This window comes from Paroedura picta, chromosome 8 (assembly GCF_049243985.1).
Source record: "Paroedura picta isolate Pp20150507F chromosome 8, Ppicta_v3.0, whole genome shotgun sequence".
NCBI lineage: Eukaryota > Metazoa > Chordata > Lepidosauria > Squamata > Gekkonidae > Paroedura > Paroedura picta.
In genome coordinates, this window is record NC_135376.1 from 7,807,971 (window position 1) to 7,825,710 (window position 17,740).

The 17,740-nt window shown below is 47.9% G+C and overlaps 2 protein-coding genes across 11 annotated transcripts in view; one reads left to right on the forward strand and one right to left on the reverse strand.

Annotated features, from left to right (window-relative positions):
• Window positions 1-6,551, reverse strand: part of RFC4 (replication factor C subunit 4) — a 31,365-nt gene extending 24,814 nt beyond the window's left edge. Inside the window, exon 1 of one of the 2 annotated variants that reach the window (XM_077348279.1) lies at window positions 6,435-6,551. In XM_077348279.1, the coding sequence (XP_077204394.1) occupies window positions 6,435-6,480 (46 nt within the window). In that variant the 5' untranslated portion in view covers window positions 6,481-6,551. Of the gene's footprint in view, window positions 1-13; window positions 172-6,434 lie in introns of those variants that run through there. The other variant, XM_077348278.1, reaches the window with a different exon arrangement.
• Window positions 823-17,740, forward strand: part of MCF2L2 (MCF.2 cell line derived transforming sequence-like 2) — a 205,670-nt gene continuing 188,752 nt past the window's right edge. For 5 of the 9 annotated variants that reach the window (XM_077348266.1, XM_077348274.1, XM_077348272.1 and 2 more), the window contains exon 1: window positions 9,074-9,445. In XM_077348266.1, the coding sequence (XP_077204381.1) occupies window positions 9,367-9,445 (79 nt within the window). In that variant the 5' untranslated portion in view covers window positions 9,074-9,366. Of the gene's footprint in view, window positions 1,003-9,073; window positions 9,446-17,740 lie in introns of those variants that run through there. The other 4 variants (XM_077348276.1, XM_077348275.1, XM_077348277.1 and 1 more) reach the window with 2 other exon arrangements.

A 17,740-nucleotide genomic window follows, 5' to 3' on the forward strand; every position in this document is an offset into this window, starting at 1 on the left:
CCTGCAGCCTCACCTGAGAAGTGTCCCCGCACCTCTTCTAAGTCTTCTTCCAAACCGGGAGGCCGCGACTTCCACTTCCCGCCAAAACCACGCTTCCTGTTTTCTTTCCCACCCACTTCCTGTTCCGCGTTGGGCCGCTCTAGGAACGCCGATGGCCACTGAATTTCTACAGCTTCCGCACGAGCCGCGTGGAAAGAAAAGCAAGCAAAGGGGCGGAGCCTATCCATATTAGGAGACGGGGCGGATTGAGGGTTCTTCCCTCTGCTTGAAGCGGGGAATGAGAGCCCAGAGATTTCTACGCATGCGCCGAGCTGCTCGATCTCTTGTTTGGGGAGGTACTGTATTTAAAGGGCAAAAGTGCGCATGTGCACGGCCTCCACTAAATGGTAAAAGAAGCGGCGGCTGCGCAGGCGCCCTCAGGCAGACCATTAGCACGCGCTTTAGAGCAACGGGCCTTTTGTGTGCGCTCAGCGTTTCGTGGTTCTTTACCCCTCAAAGTGGGGGACTAAGATAAACATAATTATTAATAGACAGCAATGCAGAGGCCTGGGGCTTCATCGGGACCTCTGCCCAGTCCAACTTTAAGTCTTTGTGCGTGGAAAATGTGGCTTTTTAAATTTTTTAAAGTGAAACCTGCCTTGAAAAAGCCATAGAAGGATGCAATTAATTCCCTGATATTATTATTAGTAGTAGTAGTAGTATGCCTTTCTTGTATTGCATGTGGAGAAGGAGTTGGAGAAATGTACCCAATTGTGGAAAGGCTTGTAACTTTATGGGGGGGGGGGTAAAGGGACGGAATGTGCTGACAAGATGCACCTGATTTGCAGCCACGCTGGTTAAGGGCTTTCCAGGCAAGCCAGGGACAGAGGTGGTTTGCCCTTTTCGACCTCAGCATAGCGACCCTGGGCTCTGACCCTTAAGCTTGCCAATTCAAGGAGGCTGGAGAGGGGTTCCAAAGCTGCTTACAACCACCTTTCCTCTGCACAACAGACGCCTTTTGAGGTAGGTGTGGCTGCGAGAGCTCTGAGAGAACTGCTCTGTGAGGGCAGCTCTGCGAGAACTGGGACTGCCTCAAGGTCACCCTGCTGGCTGCATGTGGAGGAGCAGGGAATGCAACCCGGTTTCCCAGATTAGAGGCTGCCGCTCCTAGCCCCGAAACCACTCAAGCTTTCAAAGTGACAATTGGTATAAGCAGGGCAGGGTTCAAGGAGGGGAGGGACCTCAGCAGGGTACAATGCCATGGAGTCTGCTATTTTTCTCCAGAGGGAACGATCTCTGTCAACTGGAGACTTATTAAGATGTGTTAGCTTATTTCAGGGGTAGTCAAACTGCGGCCCTCCAGATGTCCATGGACTACAATTCCCAGGAGCCCCTGCCAGCAAACGCTGGCAGGGGCTCCTGGGAATTGTAGTCCATGGACATCTGGAGGGCCGCAGTTTGACTACCCCTGGCTTATTTGGTAGACAAATGCAAAATCCTGTTCCTGTGTAAAAGACACAACTGAATGGTTGATTTGCTGATGGTGTGTTGGGAAATACGTGGGCATTTCAGGGTATAGCCTGGAAAAGAAGGGATTTGGGTTGAAGAAGGACCTCAGCAGGGCATGCAGCCATAGAGTCTGCCTCCCAGGGGAGCAGAGCTCTCTTGTCCAGCGAGATGTACTTGGGCTTCTTAAGTAAAGGGTAAAATATAAAATATATAACGGGGTGATATGGCCACCTAGCCTCTGAGATATGAAGGACTTCTAAGAGAACACTCACTAGTCAGCTTAGGGTTGCCAGCTGCAAGTTGGGAAATACTTGGAAACTTTGGAGAAGGAGGGCAGGGATCTCAGCCAATCATAATGCTGTAAGAGCCGTCCTCCAAAGGGGCCATGTTCTCCAGGAGAACTGATCTTGGCCACCTGGAGGAGGTTCTCCAGAGACTAGGGTTGCCAGCTCTGGGTCAGGAAATACCTGGACATTTTGAGGGTGGGGCCTGAGGAGGACAAGATTTGGACTTCAATGCCAGAGAGTCCACCTTCCACAGTGGCCATTTTCTCCAGGTGGAGATCAAGTGTAATCCCCAGGAGAGCTCCAGCCACCACCTGCAGGTTGTCAACACTATTAAAGACATCTGTAGATGAATCCTTACACTCTTGATTTGGACTGAGCCTTCATTTTCAGTAACATTTTACAGTTTTGTAACTGTGTCTTGTAAATTCACCTTTGGCCTATTTCTCAGGTTAAAGCCATTCACTGTGTATATGTGTATGAATGTGTGTATATATATATATATACACACACACACACACACACACACACACACACACATACACATACACATACTAGGGGCCAAACCCATTGCATTCAGGAATACAATGGGTGCTAGCTTGGGGAGGGGGTGGAAGAACTCTATGGACGGCCTCCCCCTCCCCCCAGGACCTGGAAAGGCTGCAAGCAGCTGTTAGGGAACTCACAGCAGGGGCAGCTCTCCCGTAGCAGGGATTTGCAGCCTCTGAGCCTCAGAGGGAAGTGGAAGGAGGAGGGGGTGGTCAGGGGTGAGGGACGGAAGGCAATTGGCTGGCCACTGGACAGACAGGCAAGCCGGTTAGAGGAGGAGGCACTCAGGGGCGGGGCAGCTGCCCTAAGTGGGTGTTAAGCGCTGAGTGGCACTTAAGCCATGAGACATACTCCTCCTCCAAGGCCTTACCAGAAATACGTGGAACAGAAGATTCGAAAGAGAGAAGCCTCCCCAAAACAGATTCTGTTACTAATATTGATATTATAAATCTTTTTAAACATTTTAATTAGAAATTTTATACAAGGAGATAAAAGTTTACCGATAAAAAGTAAAAGAGAAAAAAACACCAGCTTAACGAATGAGTTTCTAAGAGACCAAAACAAGCATGGTTACAAATTAAGTTACCAACCAAGGTTATGGCAGATATACCCAATTACTCTAAATGTATTACTAAATTAATAACATTTTCTTCTATTCTCTCCTTCATCCTCATAACCACAAATCAGCCATTCCTTTCCCCCCTTTATTGACATGCAGAAAGTTAATAACGGGGTTTCCAGTTAATAATTGGAGATTGTAAATCTGACACTCCGCTCTGTATAGAAGTGACGGTTTTAGTGCCAACCTGAGCAAAACAAAGATGCAATTAAAACCTAGACAAAGGTAGGAATAATAGCTTGGGGAGGGAGCCAGGCCCTGGTGGAAAGCTGACCTGGGGACGGTCTCTATAGCAACCACGGTTTATTGAAAAGCGAAGTTGGAAGGAAGACATCCAAGTTGCAATGACATCACCCTACTGGGAAAGGAAAGTTGTAATTTGGTTTGGGGGAATGCGAAATAAATACCTTCCTGCTATCAGGCAGAACGGCAGCGTCTTCCAGCGCATCCGACCAAGTCTCAAGCAAAGGTCAGGGAAGGGTCCAGAAATATTTATAAAACCTGAAGATATATCCGAGTTATTTTCCATACAGCGTGAGAGAGAAAACATTATTTGCATCCAGATTTATCCATTCGGATAAACTTAAGATTCAGTTTCTTTTGACATCCCAGAACCCTGATATAACTGAACCAGTTGCAAATTTTTTATATCTTGCCATGAGAGATCGTGAATATAATTTGTCCTACTCTAAAGTATGATCTCTGCCTTTGTTTACTCTGTATAGCAGTGGATCCTTTTGAACTTCCCCTCCTTATCTTGTTACTTTCATATGCTATTAAAGGCTCGTTGTTGTTGTTGTTTGAAAGAAACTAGTTATGTATGTGGACTGAATCTTGCTACGGCAAACCACTATGCAAACCGAGCTCTCTCTCACTGGGTGCAAGGATCCTGGTCTAACACACATTAATAGATCCTCTGATGGTAACATCGAGACCCTGCCCTGGCCTCAACCATATGCCTGACGGAAGAGCTCCATTTTACAGGCCCTGCGGAAAGCTGAGAACTCCGACAGGGCCCTTAGCTCTTCCGAGAGCTCATTCAACCAGGTTGGGGCCAGGGCCGAAAAAGCCTTTGTCTTTTCCCACAGAGATTTGGAAAATTCCTCGAGAGCAGTGTGACGCTGATTTCTGCAGTCCCCATCTCCCTGATTTTCCTGGGGGGCATGCTTACCTTTAAAATATGTTAGGCTGAGGAAGAGCGATTGCCCCAAGATTATCCAGTGAGCTTCCATGGTAGAGTAAGGCAGATCCCAGAATCTCTGCACCAGCCTTTTCTAACTTTTTGACCGTGGAGGTAGTGCTGAAATATTTTTCAGGCTTTCAGGTACCAGGAAGCGATTCCATCTGGCCACATTTCCCGGCCACGGTCCCTCCCCTTCCCACCCCCTCCAGGCCCATCATTGGCCACTTGGAGAGGGCCAACCTGCCCAAATAAGGACAGAATTATTTTTTAATTAAAAAATTCCCCCACCTTTGCTCAGAGCAATAAATGGCAGGCCCTGGGTAGGAGGGCTCTCTCCAGCTGCCATTTTGAGCCCCCCCCCCACAAACACACACCATGGTATCATTGAAGGGCCTTTGTGGTACCATAGTTGAGAACCCCTTCTCTATACTACATTTGTGCCGATGAGGAGCATTTAGAATCATAGAATCCTAGAACCATAGAGTTGGAAGGGACCTCATGGGTCATCTAGTCCAACCCCCTGCATTGTGCAGGACACTCACATCCCAATCACTCATCCACTGTCACCTGCCACCCCCTTGAGCCTTCACAGAATCAGCCTCTCCGTCAGATGGCCATCCAGCCTCTGTTTAAAAATCTCCAGAGATGGAGAACCCACCACCTCCCGAGGAAGCCTGTGATGCTTGTCCTGGATGTAATAATCTAGGATGGATTTCTGTGACCTCTCTAGCTAGCTCTATCCTGCCCTTCCTCGATGGAGTTCAGGGCCTCCAACATCTATTCCCCCCCCACCTGACAAAACATCCTTCATGGAGACACCCAGCCTGGGAAGACCTACCAGCAGTGATTAACTTTGGTGTGGTAAGACAATAACCAGTGTTGGTAATTGAGGCTGCTAATCTGTTAATGGGTTTTTGAATTGCTGTAATGTTGCTGTTTGATGTTTTATCGCCATTTGAATCATTGTTGCTGATCTCCAGAAAACAAAGGTCAATTTCCTCGACAAAAATGGCTGCTTGGGAGGGTGAACTGTGTGGCGTTTTACCCGGCTGAGGTCCTGTCCCCTCCTCAAGCCCCGCCTTCCTCAGGCTTCACCCCAAAGTCTCCCATACTTGGCAGCCCTAGAGGTAAGTTGCATTGAGAGAAATGGTTCCAGGCCATCGAGAAGAAGAGTTGGTTCTTATATGCCGCTTTTTTCTACCTGAAGGAGTCTCCAAGCTGCTTCCATTCACCTTCCCTTCTTCTCCCCACAACAGATACTCTGTGAGGGAGGTGGGGCTGAGAGAGCCCTGAGATTACTGAAGAAGAAGAAAAGTTGGTTCTTATATGCTGCTTTTCTCTACCAGAGGAAGTCTCAAAGCGGCTTACAGTCGCCTTCCCTTCCTCTCCCCACAATAATCACCCTGGGAGGAGACCTTATTGGGGGCAATATGTTCCAAATCCTGCCCTCCTGAGCTTCCCTCTACAAAATCTCCAGGAATTCCCCGATACGGAGCTGGCAACCCCAACTACACTGCCTTTTCTGCTTTACAAAGTCACACGACCATTCAGCAGTTATCCAGCATGGCTTTCCAGGTGCTTCACTTTCTTTCAGCGGAAGTTGCCAAAATAGGTTTATTGAGCAGTTCTTAGACTAAAATGGAAGCACGATACCGATTTGCCTGTTTCTTGGAAGACTGTTTATTCACGGTATTGATAGGCGGCCGCAATCCGGACGCAGCGATGGATCTCTTGCAGTGACCTAGTGAGCTAATCGCCGGACTAATTTCTTCCCTTTCCTCTTCCCCTGCTCCATATCCAAATGCATCCCGTTAATGCATTTCTCCTTGCATTTGGTAGGACTCCAAACTGGCACCAGGCCCTCTGTCCATTATATCTCTCCTAAAAGACATCTGGTGCACGAAAGAACTCCCAGGAGATCCATCAGCATCCACCCGAAAGGCAGCTGCTCTGCTACAATATCCAGCACGCTGCTCATCTCCCCTTTCCCTTCTGATTTAATTTATTTGACACCGGGGGAGGGGGGGCTATGGTTTTACCCTGCACACAATCATTTTTTATCCTTCCTTTTCTAAAAACGGCACCATCCAGTCTCCTGAGGCTGTGCCTCATCTGCGGCTAAAGAAATCCTACGATCAACATTTTGACTCTTCCACAGTGGAAGAAGCATGCATTTTGCTGCTTGATGGGAAGGCATATTTACGGGGCACATCTGCCAGTGTTTGTCCCCTAAAAATAGACATTCATTTGGTGTCCAAAAAAATGGACTTTGAAAAGCAGACATGGACCGTTTCCGCATTAGGAGACATACCTTGTTGTAGCCTCGCTTGGGATTTCCTTTGAAGGGTGCGAGTCATTTGGGTTTCCCTCCCCTTATTTCCCAGGTTGAAATTCGTGACATGTTTTTTGCTCTGAGTCTGACGGAGGCAGCCTCCCATCATGCTTTGCTGCCTTCCCCTCCCCTCCCCCCAATTTTTTTTTTTGCAAAATGGTGCCTGCTTGTACCTTTGTTTTTTGTTATGCCCTTTAATCCCACCGTTCTGGGGTCCTCTCCGCCTCGCGTCCCAAATGTAATTAAAAAAACAAACAAACCCTGGGTTATAATGGTATAATATTTTAACACTGTTCTGCAAGACTGCTTTAAAAAAAAAACTTAGAAACAGGAACCTGATCACCCCCTTTTAAAAACAAAAAGGGGATGGAGGGAGGGAGAGGGGAGAGAGGATGGTGATGAGGAAAGGTGTGTGTCCAAACAACTCAAAATTGCAGCCATGGGAGGGGTGGGGAATCAATTGCACGCATTTCTGTATTCAGCAGCCCTAAATTAAACCCCGTTAGACCCCACCTGGGAAGATGAAATCTGGTTTTCTGGGGATCCCTTAGCTGGGCAAGCAAGGGGCCAATTCGAGACTACGCCCGAAGAAGCAAATTTTAATGCAGAAACGGATGAAAAAGTTAACCCTTTAAAAATACAAATCCGTGTGATTTTGCTAATGGGGAAATAGTCATGGTGGATGGTTGTTCGAATAACCAGTTGTAGGATTCTAGTCCTTATGGGTCTTTCTCTGTAGCTCACGGAGTATCATGGTAAGGACACATCACTTTCTGCTAAGGCAGGGGTAGTCAAACTGCGGCCCTCCAGATGTCCATGGACTACAATTCCCAGGAGCCCCCTGCCAGCATTCGTCAGCGAATGCTGGCAAGGGCTCCTGGGAATTGTAGTCCATGGACATCTGGAGGGCCGCAGTTTGACTACCCCTGTGCTAAGGGATAGCTGTCTGCCAACACCCACAATCTGGCCTGAGGCCGTGGTGGACTGGCTCAAGCGGAGCCAGCTGAAGTTGAATCCAGCCAAGACGGGAGGTCCTCTAGCAGGGTTGGCATGCAGAGTGGCAGCGGGTACACCTCCCAGCTCTTGATGGGGCCCAGCTTACCCCAGTGCCTCCCGTCCAGAGCTGGGGCGTGATTTGGATGCCTCCCTCTCAACGGAGGCCCGGATTGCAAACCTGGCTCACCTGGCATATCCCCACCTGCACCAGGCACCACAGATCGCGTGCTACCTCTCGGCACAGGACCTGGCCAGGTTGACCTATGCAACGGTCACCTCGAGAGTCGGCTTCTGCAACTCACTCTTGGAGCTCCCTCAGCCCCACCAACCTCACAGGGTGTCCCTTGTGGTGCAAGGAAGGGAAGGAGACTGTTAGCCCCTTCGGGTAGCGAAAAGCAAGGGATAAAAACTCTTTTTCCTATATGAATGTTTTAAGCTTTGAGTAAAAAAAATAATATTTTTAATGGCGTTTGCCTGCATCCTTTATAAAGTTTGTGTCTCCAGGACCTGATGTTACATGTTAGGGCACCCATGGTTCAGCCTGACAAAGTGACGTTTATGTCCGAGCCGGCCTTGTAACCGAAGGGTCTGACAGCTCTACTCTATGGCATGTTGCCCCAAGGTGGTCCCTCCCCTATTTAAACCCCTCCCTCCCCAGGCTCCACCCTCCCCAAGCACCAGGAATTCCCCAGCCCAGAATTGGCAACCCTAGGAGCCCAAGGCTTTGCCACAAGGGCTGAGCTTCAACCTGGCTGGGGAGACACCAGGTGTGTCATTCGCTTAAGGATGGAGATTCCTGGCTTTGTCCGTGGGCTGCCCTTCATTTCTTGCCACAGATGAATCTCAGATTCAAATGGGTCGCCGTGTTGGTCTGAAGTAGCACAGTAAAATCAGAGTCCAGTAGCACCTTTAAGACCAACAATAAATCTTTGTTGGTCTTCAAGGTGCTACTGGACTCTGATTTTATAGATGAATCTCAGTAACACACGAAGCAGCCCCTGTGAAGCAGCATACGAAGGGGTGGAGGCAGATGGAGAGCAAGGTTTATTCAGTGTCTCTCGGTGGAAAAAGCTCTCAGGTTTTCTTACATTCATTCCCGCCCTAATCCCGTTTCCATGCATCCAGTTGCATCTCCGCAGTGGTGTGTGCCTTCGGGTGTAGATTTTATGCATCGGAAGGAACGGATGTCGAAACGTGTTCCTTTTCTTCCTCGGCCAATAAGGGATTTCTAATTCGCCTCCCCAGGCAGTGTGTTTCCACGGACATACTTGTGGGTTCTGCAGTCTTTGGCCAGCCTAACCTACATAGTTTTCCTAATAGGAAAGGTGGAGCGCTTGGGGAGAAAAAGCAGCTTAATTGCCTGAAAGCGGGGGGGGGGGGGGAGAAGAGGGGGAGGGATGGAAGAGCTTTCAAAAAGACCCTCCGGCTAAAATAGTTGGATGTCCCCCCCCCTCCATACCGGTGCCACATATCTGGGGTTTGCTTTCCCTCCCTCCAAGCATTAGCATCTCAGAGAGGCTCCCTGGGAATTTGGTAGCTGGCTGCAGAACCGCCTCAACTGAACCATTGCCTCATTTAAAAAAAAAAAAAAAAAGACAGAAATGAGGTAGAGCCGAAGAGGCAGGATGAATGGCAGAAGAGATCTGTCTCCTGGCGGAAGAGATCTGTCTCCTTCTTCTCTTGGGCAGCAGCATCTTGCGTGGAGCACAGATAGCGTGCTGTAGATGCTACTGCTAGAACTGCCCAATGCAAAGGAAGGTGTCATAAGGCAGGCGGTTTGGAAGCAGCCCAGGACTGTGGGAGTGGCACATGCATTGTGTGTGTAGCGGAGCTGCCTCCCACTCCCAGCTATATCTTAGCCTTCTCTCTCGCTCTCTCCCTCTTTTATGGTGCTCTACGCTTGCTCCAGTGTGAAATGCTGTTTTGGCTGAAAGAAGAAGAGATGTCACATCGGGAGCTCAGCCAACGCCTGGCTACGGTCATCACCCATGTGGGTAAGTCAGGAAGGCCTCTTTTGGGGTTCGAGGGGGGGTCCCGATGTCGGGATCGGCTCCCCGTGGGCGGTGAGGGTGCCGAGAGCTGTTCTCCACAAGCTTTTGTGTGTCAGTGTTACACCTGGGGGAGGGAGGGGGTGAGCGGCATCCTGGCGCATCCGTGAATTGCAAAAGAGGGAAGGGGGAGACACGTCTCCTGGGTGTCAAATATGGAGCATCTGCAAAAAAAAAAAATTTTTTTTTTTGTAATGCTGTGTTGGATTAAATGTTCAGCTCGGTGCAGCTAAGCGAGCTGATGTGGTGCATTTTTTAAAAGGCATTCGGATTCTCTGCTTTGTCTGTCCTTCTCCTCCATTAGGACGATGTTGTCTTTTCATGCATAATTATTGCAGATGAACTCGGCACATTCCGGCATGTTGTTTTATGGAACCGAAAGCGTATCGCACTGAAATGTGGAAGCCAATGCAGGTGTTCCCTTCCCACCCGTGGCACAGCTTTCAGCGGATCTGGGATAAAGGGGCAATAGAGCGTCCTGAGTTCGGATTTCTGGTTGATCATTCCCATCCCTCCATTAACTGTATGAGACTCCCGATCATGGACCATCCTGTAGAGATTAGAATTTGCATCGTTCTATTAATACCACTGGCTTAATAAACATGAGACTGTGCCTCAATGGGCTGAATTTTCAGAGAATCATAGCAGTGTTAGGCGATGCTCTTTTACTACCAAGTAGAAGAGTCAACACAAGGTAGGAGATACCTTTGCGAGGGGTGGCGGAGTTGGCTGTAGGATCAGATCTCTGTCCACTGGTGATTTTTCTAGTGACACCCTGTCTTGATCATTTCTTTCGGGGAACAAAAACGTTTCAAGCAGATAGGCAGGAGTTCCGTGTGTGTCTGGTGCTCGTAAAGGAAATAGCAAGTCCATTAAAGAAATGTTAAACTGAAAGGCCTGTTTAGGAGGTCCACCGTGTGGTGCTGTGCTTTGGACCGCTTCCACCAAAGAGCACTCGTGTTCTTCCAGATCCGGGCTATGATGCAATAGAAATGGAGTGATTTTTTTTCATGTGTGAGATATCATGCACGGCACCAGACGGGGCTCATGGGAATTGTAGTCCATGGACCTCTGGAGAGCCACAGTTTTAAAAAACACCAATGCAAGAATATCATTTGAAAGGAGAGGAGGGAGGGGCCATTGAAGTCCGAACGTCGAGAGATCGAGATAAAAATAAAAGATTAATTCCACTGTGAAGTTACAAAACGCGCTCAAGAATAGGGCTTCTCTGAAGGCTAATTTCCCTCTAACGGCCTTCATAGGAAGGCCAAATGAACCTCTCTGGGTAGCAAGATCCAAAGATTGGTGCTACAGCAGAAAAGGCCATATCTCATGAGATCATCAAGTGTCCCTCAAATGGTTCAGGCCCAGATAACAGATATCCTAAAACTCAGGGTAGGCTCTCATGGGAGACCACAGTAGTAAGAACATAAGCAGAGCCCTGCTGGATCAGACCAATGGTCCATCTAGTCCTGTCTTGCACAGCGGCCAGCCAGTTCTTCTGAAGGGCCAACAACAGGGTGTAAAGAATGAGGCTTTCTTCTGATATTGCCTTCTGGTCCTGGGATTCAGAGGTTGACTGCCTTGGAAATTGGAGGTTCCTCTTACATTCCATGGCTAGTAGCCAAGCCTTTGATAGAACTATTCTCCGTGAATCCGACTAATCCTCTTTTAAAAGCCTGTGGCCGTCACTACATCCTCTAGCAGCAAATTGCACATTTTGATTACTCATTGTCTTAAGAGAGAACTGGAGAGCCAGTTTGGTGTAGTGGTTAGGAGTGCAGACTTCTAATCTGGCATGCCAGGTTCGATTCTGCACTCCCCCACATGCAGCCAGCTGGGTGACCTTGGGCTCGCCACGGCACTGATAGAGCTGTTCTGACCAAGCAGTAATATCAGGGCTCTCTCAGCCTCACCCACCCCACAGGGTGTTTGTTGTGGGTAGAGGAAAGGGAAGGTGATTGTAAGCCACTTTGAGACTCCTTTGGGTAGAGAAAAGCGGCATATAAGAACCAACTCTTCTTCTTCTTCTTCTTAAGAAGTATTATCTTTTGTCCATCCTGCTACTACTGCCCAACGACTTCATTGGACGGCCTCAAGTCCGAGGGGGACGGGAAAAACATTTTCTCTGTTCTCTCTCAGCTTACAGCAAGATGTATTTGGAGGTAGCTTGCCATTGCCTGCCTCTGTGTAGAGACCCTGAGTGTACTTGGCAGTCACCTGGAGGTTGGCATCCCAGAGCCTCAGTGGGCCACAATGCCGTAGAGTCCAGCCTCCAAGGCACCCATTTTCTCCAGAGGAAGTGATCTCTGTTCTCCGGAGATGGGTTGTAATTCCAGGGGATCCCCAGGTCCCACCTGGAGGCTGGCATCCCTATGCAGCACACTTGGATGACACTCTTATTGAATGATCCACTACGTCAAACTGCGGCCCTCCAGATGTCCATGGACTACAATGCCCAGGAGCCCCCTGCCAGCGAATGCTGGCAGGGGGCTCCTGGGAATTGTAGTCCATGGACATCTGGAGGGCCGCAGTTTGACTACCCCTGCACTACGACGATTCCAAGATCTGTTTCCCCAGACCAAGGCAGCACTTTAAAGGTGAGAAGCTGCACTTTGAAGCCCAGCCCAGAAACCAGCTAGAAGCCGGTGGGTAGATGTAAATCCACGTGGTGGCTACCTCCAGCGAATAATCTGGCAGCAGAATTTTGAAACAAGGAGAAACAACTCACCTAATCCCACCTTATATGGCGAACTGGGTTTGATTCCCTGTTCCTCTTCCACATGCAGCCAACTGGGATACCTTGGGCTAGTCACAGTCTTAATAGTACTGTTCTCACAGAGCAGTCCTGTCAGGGCTCTCTCAGCCTCACCTCCCTCACAGGGTGCCTCTTGTGGGGAGAGGAAAGGGAAAGCAATTGTAAGCCACTTTGAGACTCCTTCGGGTAGAGAAAACAGCATATAAGAACCAGCTTTTTTCCCAATGGCATCATGGGACTGGATGCTTTATATGTGTCTATGAACACCAATGTGCACAGGGGGGTGTCAAAGAATAAGGTGCTAGGAAGCTAGTCCGGTGCTCTCAACGTGAATGCCAGTTGGCTGGATCTTCCTTCCATGGGCTCGGGTTGCCAGCTTCAGGGGAGTCCCAAGAATAAATTGGCCACATGGTGCTGTTAGCTAAACACAAAGACCATGAGAGGCAATTTTATAACAAAAGTTCCAAGTTTATTTTTGTTGTAGTAAGAACTTCGGTAAATGCGCCCCTTTTTTTTTTTGTGTGATATATATTTTTATTTTCATAAAGATAAAAATAGAACAGGACAAATAGTATAAATTGTTATTACAAAGAAAGATAGATTATGCTCTTCATTTGTTACACTTAATTCCCCATTTCGTGTCCCCTTTTAGTTTATTTTCTTAAATAATTCAGATAAGGGCCCCTTAAATAATTCAGATAAGGGCCCCTATGCGTCCCTTTTTTTTGACTTGCCTATCTAGAATTCCCTTTTTTACAAGCTTATCTAGAATCCGACAGCTTCCGGTAACACTGCTTTCAGATTATAAATCTTCCTCAGAATTCCAATTATGTCTCGTCTCAGAGCTGTTAACAGGCAGATGCTCCCTTCAAACTCTCTCAAATGTTAAAAGCAAGTAAAAAAAGGACACCTTTACTTGAAGCTCTTACTACGACAAAATAAACTTGGCACTTTTGTTATACATTTGTCTCTCATAGTCTTCAGCTTAGCTAGCTTTTAAGTAGTGCCTGAACCTCTCTCTGTATTCCAATATATCTCCAGATGACAGACATCCGTTCCCCCAGAGGAAGTGGCAGCTTTAGCAGGTGGCCTCTATGGTAGTCTAGTTACTGAGTTCTCTCACCAAGCTTCACCCTCTCCAGGCTCCCTCTCCTCCCCATAGTTGGCAACCCTATTTCATGGAAGGACTCTTCTGTGAGCAAAGGGCTCCTTCCAAGAATGGAAGATCCCATTGTGAGTTGAAGGACACCTTTGGATGTAACCCACAATGCCTGGAGGGAAGACATGGGTCTGTAAACACATGGGGTATACCTGTCTGAGTGGTTTGACCCAACCATGGATGCAGTGGTGTTCACCACTGAGGTTACCTAACAGCTGACTTCAAGGGTGAGTTTGTGTATTTACCATGAGTTGACCAGAGCTGCAAAAGTTGATTTGACTACAGGAAGGCACTGTCATAGGTCATAGGTGGAGTTGCTGCTGACCCTCAGATTTACCTCAGATACCATTAGGGTCACCGATCTTCAAGTGACTGATTTATTATCTGTAATCTGGAGCAGATTTGTTCTCTCTTGTCCTGGAGGGACGGACCAGGACCAATGGGATGAAATTAATTCAAAAGAAATTCCGTCTAAACATCCGGAAGAAGTACCTGACAGTGAGAGTGGTTTCTCAGTGGAACAGGCTTCCTCGGGAGGTGGCGGGTTCTCCATCTTTGGAGATTTTTAAACAGAGGCTGGATAGAGAGGCTGATTCTGTGAAGATTCAAGGGGGTGGCAGGTGACAGTGGATGAGCGAGAGGGTTGTGAGTGTCCTGCATAGTGCAGGGGGTTGGACTAGATGACCTATGAGGTCCCTTCCAACTCTATGATTCTAATAGCAAAGAGCTCCTTGACTTAGTCACCAGATGTTGTTTCTTGATTATTTGCTTAAAATACAATGACCGTTCTTCACAAAATGCTTGGGGAAGTAACTTAACCTTAAAGATGGCACTTTTTTTTCCTTAAGAAAATAACAAAGTAACATTTTACCTTGCTGAAGTGCTTCCTCTCCTCTTTGGCCTCCCCCCCCCCCCCCAATCTCCAGATATTTCCCTTGATGGGAAGGGACAGTATAAAAATCTAATACTAAATAAATAAAAAAAAATTTAAGAACCCAACCTGGCAACCCTATGTGGGACACTTCTCTCAGGAGGTAGTTGGCATGTTTGCCCGAGTCCTGGAAACACATGAATTCATGAACTGGCCTTCACACTTCTTGTCACAGGGTCACATCAAATTGACTTCTGTGTCGGAAAATGGGTCTATCAACCTTGAGCTGGCAGAGGTCTTTCTTATCCCCTACTACCCGATCCTTTTAATATCAGATGTCTGCTATTGAACCTAGGATGTATACAAACAAGATGCTCAACCATTGAGTCATCATGAGTGCATTTACGTTACAGATGTGAATGGAGGAATGAAAATTTTTATTTATTTCGTTTCTATCCCACCCTCCCAGCAAGCCAGCTCAGAGCAGTAACAAGTCTCTCTCAGCCTCACCTCCCTCACAGGGTGTCTGTTGTGGGGAGAGGAAAGGGAAGGTGATTGTAAGCCACTTTGTGACTCCTTTGGGTAGAGAAAAGCAGCATATAAGAACCAACTCTTCTTCTTCAGAAATATCAGGGCTCTCTCAGCCTCACCTCCCTCACAGGGTGTCTGTTGTGGGGAGAGGAAGGGAAGACGAATGAAGGCAGATTTGAGACTCCTTCTGGTAGAGAAAAGCGGCATATAAGAACCAACTCTTCTTCTTCAGAAATATCAGGGCTCTCTCAGCCTCACCTCCCTCACAGGGTGTCTGTTGTGGGGAGAGGAAAGGGAAGGCGACTGTAAGCCGCTTTGAGACTCCTTCTGGTAGAGAAAAGCGGCATATAAGAACCAACTCTTCTTCTTCTTCAGTAATCTCAGGGCTTTCTCAGCCCCACCTCCCTCACAGGGTGTCTGTTGTGGGGAGAGGAAGGGAAGGTGAATGTAAGCCACTCTGAGACTCTTTTGGGTAGAGAAAAGTGGCATATAAGAACCAGCTCTTCTTCTTCTAGAGGTGTTTGAGAAATTACTTCCCTGTTGCCTTCCGACTGCAGGAAATGGGAGTCGAAGTCTAGTGTTGCTGTTAGGCAGGTCTATTAAATGCATCCCCTGCTGTTAAAACCTAGCCCAGTTCTGATAAATTAGGTTGTGAGGCCTTCATATCACCAGGGAAGACTTTTAAATAGGCTGCAGGTTCTTTAAGGGACTGCATGTTGCAGAGACAAAGGAACCGCGCATGCTTCTGAAGCATGCTAGGTTGGTCACGGCTGTGCACTATGCGCTGACGTTTTAAGGTGTTTGCTCCATATGGCTTACAAAGGGCGACTTATATACTGGCACACTTGAACAGCATTTTGCATCTCTTTGTACAGCATTCAAGCGCATGAAAGGAGCCTAAGAGCTGGAAGATTTTGTGTGCTGTGGCTTGTATGATAACATAAAAAAAAAAAACCCAAAATCCCAAGAGTGCCAATTGATTAAGGAATCTTCATCCGTTCATCCTTTGCTTTGAAACTAATTAATCGCTTAATGAACAAGTGCTTTTCAAACCTGTCATCTTCAAGGAAGCCTCTCCTTATTAACTTTTCTGCTGGTTCATGCCTGCATGTATCTATGGATCCTTCCTTCCTTCCTTCCTTCCTTCCTTCCTTCCTTCCTTCCTTCCTTCCTTCCTACCCCCTCCCTCCCTCCCTCCTTCCTTCCTTCCTTCCTTCCTTCCTTCCTTCCTTCCTTCCTTCCTTCCTTCCTTCCTTCCTTCCTTCCTACCAACCTACCAACCTACCAACCTACCAACCTACCAACCTACCAGCTTAAATAAGGAAGTTAAAAGAAATAAAATTTAAGCTTTAAGATGAATCGCTAAAAAGCCATTGGCACAAACTGGTTAAAAACAGCCGTGGCATCTCTTCCTGCAAAGCACTCAAGAGCCTGGCAGTGATTTGTAGCTTCTTCTACTCACAGTTGGTAGCTCTTGGGTGCCTGGGTGGTGTCATGAAATAGGTAGATCTTGCTTAGCTTTGTCCTCAACCAGAAGCCTGGCAGAAGAGCTCCATTTTACAAGCCCTGGGAAGGTGTGCCAGTGTTCCGGAGATGTTTTCCGGAAGCTCATTCCACCAGGTAGGGGTAAGAATGGGAAACATCCTGGCATTGCTTGAGGCCAAGCATACCTCTTTGGGGCCACAGACCACCATCTGGTGGGCATTCATCGAACAAAGCATATAGATAGAGAGGCGGTCTCTCAGATAGTGTTGCCAACCTCCAGGTGGCACCTGGATACCTTCCAGAATTACAACTGATCACCGAGGTCAGTTCCCCTGGAGAAAATGGCTACTTCGGAGGGTGGCTTGTAAGGAATTATACTCCACCAAGGGTCATCCCCCTTCTCAGACCCTGCCGTTCCCAGTCTCCACACACCCCTTCCCAAATCTCCAGGAATTACCCAACTGGAGCTGGCAACCCTAGCCACTGAGCCTATGTGTTTTGTGGAAGCTTATTGGGTGTATTTGAGGATGGTTAGCAGGGCCATCCTGGTAACCAGCAGGGAGGGATTTACTGTTTCCGGGGCCTTTCCCAGCATGGTACCTACGTTACCAGCAACACATTAATTTCAGAATTAAAGCCATCACTCATGGCTAGTGGAGCATCCACCGTTCAGGCTGCCTTTTGAAGGATGCTGACTCGCAGCCATCCTGATTGACACGAACGCCCCACCCCCAATTAAAATCCGTCTCTTTCTCCAACATTAATCAGCCAACGCCTCAGGTAAGCTATGCATTAACCTGATTAAACCCTGCAGCCCCTGGGCAAAATCACATGCGCATGGTCCAGAGCAGGAAGATGGAGATGCAGTTATAAATCAGACTCCCTGGCAGGGTCTGTCAATCGATTGAGAAGCCCAGTGCAAGCACACTGAAAATTGCCTTTCTGGTTTCCACATATGCACATCGGGCACGGGAGAAGGGAGAAGGCATGCGGTCCAATTTCAGCGAAAATATCCTGATTCTTGCATTTAGATTTCTGAGATTTATTTCATACACACACACACACACACACACACACACACACATTTTCTGTTAAAGCCAAAAATAGATTGCTGTTGTTAGGTTCTGTCAAGTTATGGACAAAGGCCCACCATACAACACTGTCCACTGTCATTTCTTTAGGTTTTTGTAAGGTTGATCCACTTCGGTGTAGTGGTTAGGAGTGCGGATTTCTAATCTGGCATGCCAGATTCGATTCTGCGCTCCCCCACATGCAGCCAGCTGGGTGACCTTGGGCTCGCCACGGCACTGATAAAACTGTTCTGACCGGGCAGGGATATCAGGGCTCTCTCAGCCTCACCCACCCCACAGGGTGTCTGTTGTGGGGAGAGGAATGGGAAGGCGACTGTAAGCCGCTTTGAGCCTCCTTCGGGTAGGG